The sequence below is a fragment of the Equus quagga genome, chromosome 16 (genome assembly GCF_021613505.1).
Source record: "Equus quagga isolate Etosha38 chromosome 16, UCLA_HA_Equagga_1.0, whole genome shotgun sequence".
Classification (NCBI taxonomy): Eukaryota; Metazoa; Chordata; class Mammalia; order Perissodactyla; family Equidae; genus Equus; species Equus quagga.
This window is the reverse complement of record NC_060282.1, coordinates 47,804,131-47,816,651: the sequence shown is the minus strand read 5'-3', so window position 1 is coordinate 47,816,651 and position 12,521 is coordinate 47,804,131. Positions and strand designations below refer to the sequence as shown.

The following is a 12,521-nucleotide window of genomic DNA, read 5'->3' as shown; positions in this document are numbered from 1 at the left end:
ATGTCAATTATATTTTTATAAAACTGAAAGAAAAAAAGAACACAATATATATAAAAGGAGATTATTACTATTAAGGATGCAGAACAACTTTCTACTTTTAAAAAGCATTGGGGGGGGCTTGATACAGTATCACTGACTGACATAACTGAACACACAAAATATAAACTTTCACACATCCCCCCTAAATACATCATACACACATAAACAAATTCAGTGCCAAACAGCAAAGTTGCTGGAAAAAACTACAATTTCTGTTTGAAAGTATAGAACCAACACACTAATAAAAACTCAGACACCAGTATATAAACTGTGCAAAGAACTTGTACAGTTAATTCACCATAGAGAAAATAAAAGGCTAACAACTCCAGCTCCCCCCTCCAAAAAGCCTCATGATTTTTCCACCAAGGAAAACAAAACAAAACCATCAGATCCCTGCATCATTCTCCTGCTTCATCTCAGGAAATGCCAGTTCCATACTTCCAATGCTCAATAAGCCACCTTCTCAGAGGCTTTCCTGATCCCTGTTTAAAATTGAAATGCCCTCTCCCATCTCTGGGCCATCCTCTATCCCATTTTTTTCTGCTTTTCTTCCATAAAGTTTATCTCCTTTTGATATTATTTCTATTTTACTTGGCTCCTTGTCAGCCTTCCCCCCAACACAGGCAGGGCTTTACTCAAGCCTTTATTCACTGCTGTGTCTTCAGGACATCAAACACTCCTCAGCACATAGCAGGCCCTCAGAGGGGACATGACCTTCTGTAATTGCATGGCATCAACTTCAACAACAAGGACAATTGAATCTCTTTAAATTGGCTTCCTTTCCTGTCCTCTCCAGAGACTATTACAGACTACCACCATTCTCTTTTGAGGCTACAACTTCTTCACTCTGGGCATAAGGCCTTCTGTCTTATTTTATATAAATATATGGGGAAAAGGCATGAATTGCCTCACCATGCCATGTCCATCCCACTAGACTCCGTTATATCCTTATACTCTTCCCTCCACTCCTGCGCTCAAGACAGGCCTCTCCTCCCAACCCTCCCTCCCCCACTTTCCTGGAGATGACAAAGCAATTATCCCTAACCACCCTGTCTCCACCAAGTCCTTCCATTATTCTCTAAATCTGTCTCATCTTTTCTCTGAAATATCTTTAGATACTAGATCCCTTTCAAGCCACTAGCAGCTAAGCTCTCCACCCCACTTCCTGCCTCGAATCCCAGCTCCCAGCACACGAGTCATAGCACTGTCCCCACTTCTCTTGTTGTGGGTACTCCTTGAGCTATGGTCCCCTAGCTTCCTCCTCTATTAGTCCACTAAGGCTCCCATTGAGTTTTCCTTCATGTGTATCTTACTTGTTCTCTCTTGACACAGACATACAATAAACAGATCCAAAACCTATGCTCTTCATTGCCACTTTTACTCTTTCTACTGGAATTCCTTTTTCCTTGAAATTCTCTACTAAATTTGCTTTTGTGGCAGTGCTTCCCACAAGTTCTCCTTCTCACTTTCACAGGTTTTTTTTTTCATTGCTTTGTTCTCATTTAAAACACAAAGAAACCATGTATTACACAGAGTTGGGACAAATCCCCCTACATGGCACACCCCAGACCCCTTCACAAGTCTTGCTGGGCCCTCCACAGCCTGGACCTTGCAGTTGTTCACACACCCACCAGCCAGTTTCTTGTCCTTGAGTCTTTGCTCTCTCATACATCTTTGAATTTGCAAGTGTTTCCCTGGCCAATCTCTGTAATCATACTCATAAAAGCAATCTAATGGTCTATATTTATCTCTATTTCCCTCTTTAGACTATAAGTTACTCGGAAACAGGAACAGTTACTTGTATTAATTGTCTAAGACAGCACCCGGAACATGATGCTCAATAAAATCTGATAAAACCAATCTCCAGTAAGGAAAGCAGTAAGCTAGTTATGACTGAAACAGTGAAGGCTCAGCTTGGATGAACAATTCCATAAATCATCTCCATAACTTAAGACTTTCATAATTGCTTACTGGAATTACAACTCTATTCTGTTAATTTCCTTCCCAAATAAACAAGTACATATTTTTAAATTAACATTTTAGGTATTTGGTGTTTTAAAGAAAGAGAAAAGTGAAAAACTGAAAAAAAACCCCAAAAAACAAAAGTATTTGAAAAGGCATAATTTAACCTTAAAAGCTTTTTCTTCTTTGCTGACTTTTCTGGAGTCCTAGGGAACTTTGCCTGTTTCTGGGGTGTATACAAAATGGTCTCTGTAGATTTCACCCTTGGGTTTTTCAGTCTCTCCATAACCTGTCTTCCATCTGATCCAAAATCCATGTGGTATTCACGAGAGGATTCTGAATCAATGACCAAGACATTCTCTAAGTCATCTTCTTTTTCACTATCTGACGAATACTCCAAAATATCTGTAGAACTTGCCTGAAAAATATTAAAAGAAATGTAATTAAATTTCAAATCCACATTTATTCCAGTCCATATTTAGATATGTCTATTATTCTATTCCCTTATATTCATTGAATTAACTTTGTAAATATAATATCTGTAGCTTAAACTTTATTTCGACACAAAATCCAAAGTAATCAAGCCATATACCCAAAGACATGAAGAGATTAAACCAATTGTAAGCCAGACATTATTTCACAGAATTCACCAAATGCAGTACAAATATTTCAATCTTCCTTCAGGAAACTAAAAGAAATGTGCCACGCTTATAGGCAGTCTTGAAAACTGAGTAACACCAGCCTGAATGGCTGATGATAGTCATTACAAATCTAACACCTATTGGGAAAAAAAAAGTATTTTTTTAATTTTGAAATTTAATCTGAGGTAAAAAATATTCACTATTTGTTATAAACCAAATATAAAGAAACTTGCCTCTTCAAATGTAAACCACTTAATTTACCAAAGGAGTCTTTAAGGGTAAAGATGAAAATTTGACTTTTCCAACACAATTTTAACATAATATTTTCCAGAGACTAGTTTGAAATTGCTAATATCAACAGGAACTATTTTTTCCTAAAATGTTCTTTCTCCTACTCAAATTTTTGAACTACCAAAATAAGATTTTTTTGAAAATTGGATTAGAAAAGGACCAGGAATTCATACCACATAGCCAATCCTGGAGAGAAGAATGAAAACTCTCCTCTGATGTTTTCTCTCCTCCTGGAGATGCACTCAAACTATAAGTATGGCAGGTGTTGCATTTCCCCATTACTTGGTTTTGCAGGTCAGTCCCATGTTGTTCTAATATTATAATAGTCTTCAAAATTCTAATTTTCCAGTATATTAGTAGCCTCTTCTAATTTAATACTTATATTAAATTTTACATTTACTAAATGTAAATTGTATATTTAGTTGAATGGATCTTCTGTACCCAATTTATAAATTTTATATACTACATAAAATATAATATAACTATAGTATAGTTATTGGGTCCTTCATGAGAAACGCCATCTGTTTTGATAGATCAACACGGACTATGTCCCTGGCACTGAGCTGGCAATCGGCTAAAGAGAGTGAAGAGAATACAAGTGTACAAAGGTTATCGTTTGTGGGTACAGGTGGTACATGTGCCCTGGTGTGTGTGTGTGTGTGTGTGTGGAGGGTAGCACTAGAGTTTTCATCACTTGTTAATTTACACATTTATTTTTTATATTAATTATATTTATATTATTTTTTATAATATATATTATATAATTTACACAGAAAGATTTATCACATTTGGCCTTTTCTGAGGACTTTATAGTAAATGCTTTTTAAAAGCTTAAAAAGGGCATCACCCATCCCCACATTTCCTCTAAAAAACTGCTTGGGTAGTCACCTGTTACTAGGCCTATTTGAAATAAGAAAAAGTAAATGAAAAAAATTCTCAAACGAAGAGCTTAGTTCCACTATCCTTTTCACAATCTCAGTTGCATGCCTAAATTACTGCAGGCAGCTGTTAACCCATTAATAAGCTCTGGGTTCACATGTTTTCCCCACAAAACAGATTTTGAATAAATATTAGCAATAGGCCACAAAAAGAACCACAGCAGTTTAGACTGAAAATTAAGGTCCTTGGCACTGAAAACTTTTACACATTATTTGATAACTCCAAATTTAATTTCATCTTTTTGTTAGGAAGTGTCTTTTCTTTTACCACCCTAAAGTTTTGGACTTCACCCTAGAGCAGGGTTTCTCAACTTCAGCACTGTTGCCATTTTGGGTAGGTAATGTGGTGGGGCCTGTCCTGTGCACTCTAGGGCTGTTGAGCAGTATCCCTGGCCTCTACCCACTAGATGACAATAGCATCACCCCACCAGTCATGACTATGAAAAATGTCTCCAGATATTGCCAAATGTTCCCTGGGGGACAAAGTTACCTCCAGTTGAGAACCACTGTCCTAGAAAAATGTCAACAAATAACCAACCACATGGGGCCTATGCTGGGGACTCACATGTAGAAGTGAAGGGGACACAGCTCTTTGTGGGGATGGGGACATCAGAACAAAATAGTTATAAAACGTGTAGAAGTATTGTAACTGAAGTATTGTTCAGGCTCCACAGTCAACATGTAAGAGGAACAAAGTCAAGTGAGGTACAGGGAGAAGGGAAGACAGAAAGAGCTGCCAGCTGAATCAAGATCTGCCAGCTAAAGCTGAATGCTAAGTGAAAGTTAATTAGGCAGAGAGAGGAGAAAGTACATTTCTAGGAAAAGGAACAGGAGGACCATGATTAAGAGGCCAGAGAGAATAGAGCACGTGTACGAAAATTTACAAACAGCAAAAGAGAAGGCTGTAGAAGGGCATCTGGCTTTATTCTGAGGCAGTGGGAGAGCCATTGGCAGTTTCAAAGGAGCTAACAAAACCAGATATTAATATGGAATGATCATCCTAACAACATTCTGAAAAACAGACTCTTACGTGGGAGAAGAAGGTACTCAAGCCTGCAGGTAGGGAAAGAAGCCAGATAGAAGGCTTTTCCATATCAAAGAAACACATAAAGAGGATGTGAGTGGTAGTGGGAACAGAGAAAGGTGGACTTCAAAGAAAATGAGGAAAGACATATAACGGAGGATCTTGAGGAAATAAATATAACAGAGAATCTAGAGAAGGAAAATTCCAAAGAAAGGAGAAAGTCACTTACCAGCCATGGTGTTGGTGACCAAGTTTCAGTTTTCAGAAATAAAACCAAGTTTCAGGACTCTCAGATGTTAGAAATGAAAGTGAATGCAGAGTCAAAGAAGACCCGAGGCATCCAGTTTGGGTAACAAGTAAAGAGAAGTGCATTTATTTCTGGAAAATGGTAGTTGCTAATACTAAATTTGGTTTTGATATGTTAATGTTGTGATGCTTATGGAATAGCTGAGGTAAAACTGACCAATAGGCAGCGGCTCTATAGGTCTGGACTTTCATGAAAGTGATGTGGGATGGAGATACAACTTCAGAAATCCTAAGAACAGAAACAGTGCATGAAGGTAAGAGAGTCGGATAAGCCTGTCCGCAGAAATTATGTAAAAGTAAGAGGAGAAGGTCCAGGTTAGAACCTTGGGAATACCATCAACATTTCAAGCTTATTTTCAGGAGAGAAGAGACAGAAAAGCATTTTGGATTTGAGAAAAAAGAGACTGCACTGATAGAAGAAATCCATGGGACCTTGGAAATTGTGTGCTTTGAAGAATAAACGGTGCAAAACGGTACAGCAATTTTGGAAGACAGTTTGGCAGTTTCTTACAAAACTAAACATACTCCTACCATACAATCCAACAATCACACTCCCTGGTATTTACCTAAAGGAGGTGAAAACTTATGTCTACATAAACACCTGCACATGAATGTTTATAGCAGCTTTATTCATAATTGCCAAAACTTTGAAGCAACCATGTTGGTTTTCAGCAGCTGAATGGATAAATAAACTGTGGTTCATCCAGACAATGTAATACTACTCAGCACTAAAAAGAAGTGAGCTATCAAGCCATGAAAAGACACAGAGGGCCTTAAATGCATATTACTAAGTGAAAGAAGCCAATTCAAAAGGCTATATACTGAATGATTCCAACTATAGGACATTCTGGAAAAGTCAAAACAATGGAGACAATAAAAGGATCAGTGGTGACAGGGGTTGCAGGAAGGAAAGGATAAACAAGGGGAGCACAGAGGATTTTTAGGGCAGTGAAAATACTATGTATGATATTATAATGTTGGGTACATGTCATTATACATTTGTCCAAACCTATAAAATGTACAACACCAAGAGTGAACCCGAAGGTATACTATGGACTTTGGGTAATTATGATATGTAAAATGTAAGCTTAGCCTCAGTAAAAAATGTACCATTCTGGTGAGTGATGTTGATGATAGGGGAGGCTATGCACGTGTGGGGGCAGGGGTATATGGCACATCTCTATAGCTTCCTCTCAGTTTTGTTCTTAACCTAAAACTGCTCTAAAAAAAGTCAAAATAAAAAAGGAATAAATGGAAGGTGAAGTGAAAATAGGATACCTGACAATTCTTTCAGGAAGCTTGGATATGCATATTTTATTTTCTTTCAAAGATAGACGGCATAAAAAGACATATTTGCTCAACTATGCACAACTGGTATGACAAAGTTGAAGTTAAAATCATGAAAACATAAGTATATTCCAAACTCTAGCATGTCCTCCAACCATAACCATGAAATTCAAGAGAATTTCCTCAGTGAAGAATTTAATAGCAGTAAGATTGGTAAAATTTAATGGAAACTTAGGTAGTACTTTGAAATTTCTTGGCATCAATCCATAACAATCAATTTTAGGCAGTTTTGGTTTAGGCAGTCACTTCTTTAATGAGAACTGGCTAATACAGAAGAATATATTGAATGCCTATTACCCGCATGCTATCTAAGCTTCTATACTTAACACAAAGAAATTCTTAAGTCTATCCTTGCTCTTGCATACTTTCAATTTCAAAACTGAAAAAGGTAAAAACTAAACTAAAAATAAAAGCAATTTATGGATAATTCCAGATGCATTGTGCATAGAGCAGATATAGGAATGCAAAAGAAAGATCACTTAGGGGAGCCATAGCCTAAAAGTCTTTAACCAGTAAAGGCAGTGTTTGACCCTGACCCCTCACTAGCAGGTCACCTTAGGCAATTTACTTAATTTCCCTATGCCTTCGTTTCCTCATCTTCAAACTAGAGACATAATAAGACCTAACACATTAAGCATTTAGTAAATGTTATCTATTATTCTTAGCCCCTATAGCAGTTAATGCGTGCATTTTGGTTTTAAATTTTATATTTTTAAATTTTGTATTTATTTCCTAGAAAGTTTTCTTCCCCTTATTTCTAAAAGGATCTCTACATAAAGTACAATGAGTAACATAACAAATAATGTCTTCAGCAGCCAATTAAAAAGACAAGCAATGCCTTTACCAGAACAACAAATCATGTAATCTGCACGAAGGCATTTCTAACAGAAAACAAAAGACATAAGAAACACTTTTAGGAAAAGATAACTAGAAGCATACTGTGTTTTAGAACTCTCCTCAAGCCCATAATCTCTGATGAATATGGAGGAAGTTTCCTCCTCATATGGACACAGAGAGGAACTACTGCTTGAGACATCAGCAGTTTTAGCCCAAGCCTGAGAGTAAGGAACTCATATTCTTTCAGAAAGGATGGTGTATGCATGTACACATATGTGCGTGAACATGACCATGTGTGTGTGCACGCACAGAGGTGCCTAGGACAGGGAGGAGGAGAAAGGGAAGAATCAAAGATAGCTCAGAGAAGCCTGCAGGTTCATAAGCTCAAATTTACATTTTATCCTAATATTGTAGAATCAGATTAATGAGAAAGAAGAGCTATGAGTTTTGGAAAGAGAAAGACTTGGTTTTGAATCACAGCTCAGGTATTTAATTATTTTGTGACTATGGTTACTTCACTGACTCTCCCATTCCTCAGTTTAATCATCCAAAAATGGAAAAATTTTTCTAGAAATATTCCAAGAATTAGAGCTATTTATTATGAAATATTTCAAGCACATAGAAAAATACAAAAAAAAATGTACCCATCACCCTTTGTCAAATATTAACAATGCAAATTTTCCTTCACAGCTTTTTAAAAATGATGCAGTTGAAATCTCCTGTATCTCTCTTCCTGTTCCCATTTTCCTCCTTCCTACAGGTATCTCTCTCCTGAACTTGACACTTCATTAACAACCTGTTTTTATTCCTTCTTATCATACACCCACACACATACATACACACATATATACTGTATAGTATTATTTTGCAAGCTTTTAAACTTTATATAAAACTATACAATGGTGTCCTCTGAACACAGTTCTGAATGACCTTTTTTCATCAATATTATGTTTTTTATATTTACCCATGTTCATACATGCAGCTCTATTTCAGTGCTCCCCAATACAAGAAAAATATGTAATTTTAAATTTTTTAGTAGCCACATTAAGAAAATAAAAAGAAACAGGCAAAATTAATTGTAATCATATATTTTATTTAAGCAAATATTTCCAAATATTTCTTTCTGAACTCTCACCAAAATCACCTTTAGCGGTCCCTTCATGGCAATCTCAGCATTTGCTACCATGTACCTCAAAACTCTTCCAGCCTCTATCCATTACTGAGTTCCAAAGCTGTTTCCACACTGCAAGGTATTTGTTACAGCAGTAACCTACTTCTTGGCACCAATTTGTATATCAGTCTGCTTGGGCTGCCACAACAAAAATAGCATAGACTGAGTGGCTTAAACAATAGATATTTATTTCTGTTGAGCCTGGGAAGTCCAAAATCAAGGTGCCAGTGAATTCAGTTCCTGGTGAGGGCTCTCTCTCTTCCTGGTTTGCAGATGGCCACTTTCTTTGCTGTATCCTCACAAAGAAGAAAGAGAGAGATCTCCTCCATGTCTCTTCTTATAAGGGCACTAACCCACCATGAGGGCCCCACCCTCATGACCTAATCACCTCCCAATGGCCCCAGCTCCAGATATTATGACATTAAGAATTAGAACTTTGACATATGAATATGAGTGGGGGGGCACTACTGAGTCCACAGGAGCATACTTACACTTTTTAATTTTTATCTGACAGGTATGAAATGGTATTTCACTCTTGTTTAAATTTACATTTCCATGATTATTCATAAGGTTGAACATCCTTGCACTTGTTTATTGGTTCTTCATATTTTTTTCCCAGTGAACTACAAGTTCATATACTTTACTCACGTTTCTAGTAGGAGAGACAACTACTTTTTAATCCCTTGCATCTATATATTGCACAGACAGAGAGGTGATTAGAAAACTGTTATTACAATTTAAAAGTGAAAAAGGAAGAACCAGTACATAAAATTGAAAGCTGGTCCAGTACCTTAACAAAATTTTCTCAACCAAAGATTTTTTAACCATTATTATTCTTGGTAGGTTGGCCAGTGCTATACAGTGACTCAATGTACTTGGGCAAAATTTTTGTTCCTTGAAAATTTTTATTCTTTACCAAATCATCTAAGAAATGGATAACTTTGGGGCCGGCCCTGTGGCCAAGTGGTTAAGTTTGTGTGCTCTGCTGCGGGAGCCCAGGTTTTCGCCAGTTCGGATCCTGGGTGCGGACATGGCACCGCTCATCAGACCACATTGAGGCGGCGTCCCACATGCCACAACTAGAAGGACCTGCAACTAGGATATACAACTATGTACCGGGGGGATTTGGGGAGATGAAGCAGGGAAAAAAAAAGAAAAAAAAGATTGGCAACAATTGTTAGCTCAGGTGTCAATCTTCAAAAAAAAAAAAAAAAGACATGGATAAGTTTATTTAAATGCTGGATTTCAAGTACCAAAATAAAGACTTTTTTTTCTTTAAAACGCTTATATCTTTCAATATTTCCTCCTGCTTCTTTTGGAAAGCCAACCAACTGGTGCCCTCTTAAAACTTTCATATAAGATTACAGTCATGTGTCAATGACGGGGATACATTCTGAGAAATGCATTGTTAGGTGATTTCATTGTTGTGCAAACATCGTAGAGCACACTTACACAAACCTAGACGGTATAGCCTACTACACACCTAGGCTATATGGTAATAATCTTATGGGACCACTGTCATATATGTAGTCCATTGTTGACCAAAACATTGTTAAGCGGTTCATAACTGTACTTCCTTCATGTATACAGCCTAGTTACAGAAATAAGACAGAAAGCTAAATTAGGATCTTTTACAGCAGAAAAATTACTGCAGTGGTCAAATTTACAGAGCCAAAGAGTGACATGTAGCGATGATCATAATTTGCTAATGCCTAAAATACAATTGTTAATATTATGATTCTTTTTTCCTCTGATGTAATGAACTTCAGAACTAGGAGTCTCCTGAATTAGTGATTAAATAGCACAAATGACAAGATTAAGATATGAGTAAGGAGTGGTTCCTGTGAAATCAGTCACCAAAGGCAATGACAACATTCTAATCTGTCTGTGGCTAAAGTTACCTGCAATTTATCAGAACCATACAGTGTTCAACATTGAATCAGTTTCCAAAAGTTAGCGATACTGCTGTAATAGACATCTATCATAATTTATTTCTGACTCCTCTTTTTACAGAACCAACTGCCTATCCATGGAGGGGATAGCCTTCAACCTCCAAGGAGCCACAGGGCTGACCTCCCATGTCTAACCAGCCATGTGGCTACTATGATTTGCCTCAGGTAGACAAGTGACCAAAGCTGAGTCAATCAGATTCTTTTTTTCTCCAGATTTTGAATTGAGAGATAGGGAGTTTGGGAAGTAGAAGCTAAGACACACTTATGATGAATCTCTAAATGAAAGATCCATGAGTTTCTGCTGGTGAGGTTCCCAGAACTGCCCTGAGGCCCAGTTTACCCTTTAGCTTTATCTTAGATTCCTCAGGATACACTAGCATGATTCCAATAAATTTCTTCTTCTTAAACTAGCTAGATTTGTTTTCTGTTACTTATAAACAAGCTTAACTATCTGCTAAATATCTCTAAATGGAGAAAATATGTCATTAAACATATATTTATTTAGTACGCACTATGTGTAAGGTGTTATGCAAGATTCAAAATTTAACGAGAGACAGTTTCACAGAAAGCTTGAAATAAAAAAAGGGGATATTATAAGCATGGCTCACACTAAATGTTCCAAATGGGTAACATTTGGCTGATCTGAAACCAGCAGACATACTGGAAGAGATTATACCTATATTAGGTCTCAAAGGATTGGAAAATTCTTAACAGATGAAGATGAGAAAAGAGAGAAGAAACCAAATAAGGAAGAAAAGGACAATGGATATTCAAGATACATAGACAAGTCCAGACAAACGAAATTTTAGAATTCACATTGGGAAGTAGGAGACAATAATAAGAACAATATAATCCTACAGATTGTTTGCACAGAGAAAGCACACATGTTCTCTTACATAAAGATAAATCAACACACCCATCATCAGTGGGGAATATGCTCTAAATTTATTTCTTGGAATAACAATGAATTTGGGGAAATTCACTCATATCCTTTCAAAGTGGCTATTCGGTCCCAGTAAAGACTGTTCTGGGTCAGTGGTAAAGTCCATGCATTCAGACTTGTTTCTAATCCCAACCCTACTGATGAAATGCTCTAGCAAATTAAGTTTTCGTAGCATTTTAATATACTAAAAGCAATTTAGTACACTGGCAAGTGTTAATTCATTTTCAGCCTACCACTTTAATAATTATTATTCTAAAACTATTTGGTAACCAAATTATACTAATGAAAATATCTCAGAGAAAGAGTTAGTTGGTTCAAGTGATGTACTAAGAGAGGCCAAATTTCATGACAGTCTGGGTAGTGGTGCTAATAAGTGAAATAGAGAACACATTCAGAAACAAAGAAAAGGGAAAGTAGATACTATTTGAAACACAAAGTTTTAAATGGTCACAGGGCTAACATAAAGACATAGAGTCACCTGGCAGGAGGCTGGAAATGCAGCTGCTTCGAAAAGAGGCCACTGGAGCAGAAACCACCCAAGACAGTAATCTGTAAGATGCCTTCACAGTGGACAGAGTAAGGACACAGCAGCCTCAGAACTCTAACTCCTGGGCTCCTTGAACATTGAGGTATATTTATATGACTTCAGCCTCATTGTAGACAACCTCCTGCAGGTCCCGCAGGTCATATGATAGGAATCACAATGACTTCATGACTTCAAATTTCTTTCAGGGAATCTTTATTTTGATATTCTACAGTACTGTACACCAAAGATGATAAGTAAAAGATCCCATTGCTTCTCCACTTAAAATGTGCCAGTTATTTGGTAATGCATGTAACATCTGGGCAATGGGGAGGCCAAGGATAAAACGAGAAGCACACACATATACTTACATGAGCTGATTACCAAAAGGAGTAACAAAAAATACTAAAATTTCTTAAATAGGTGAATATTCAACAATATCACCATCTGTTTCTTTAAGAAACAAAATTTTAAATAACTATCATAAATTTTAAATTTAAAAATTAATTGGTATAATGCTCTATGCAATTCATCTGATACTCTTTAA

General features: G+C 36.8%; 1 protein-coding gene across 9 annotated transcripts in view; it reads right to left on the bottom strand.

Annotated features, from left to right (window-relative positions):
- Nucleotides 1–12,521, bottom strand: part of SPIDR (scaffold protein involved in DNA repair) — a 466,088-nt gene that overhangs the window by 321,478 nt on the left and 132,089 nt on the right. For 8 of the 9 annotated variants that reach the window (XM_046641898.1, XM_046641893.1, XM_046641895.1 and 5 more), the window contains one exon: nt 2,169–2,419. The exons of the other annotated variant lie outside the window; for it this stretch is intronic. In XM_046641898.1, coding sequence (XP_046497854.1) covers nt 2,169–2,419 — 251 coding nt within the window. The remainder of the gene's footprint in view (nt 1–2,168; nt 2,420–12,521) is intronic. 9 annotated transcript variants of the gene reach the window in all.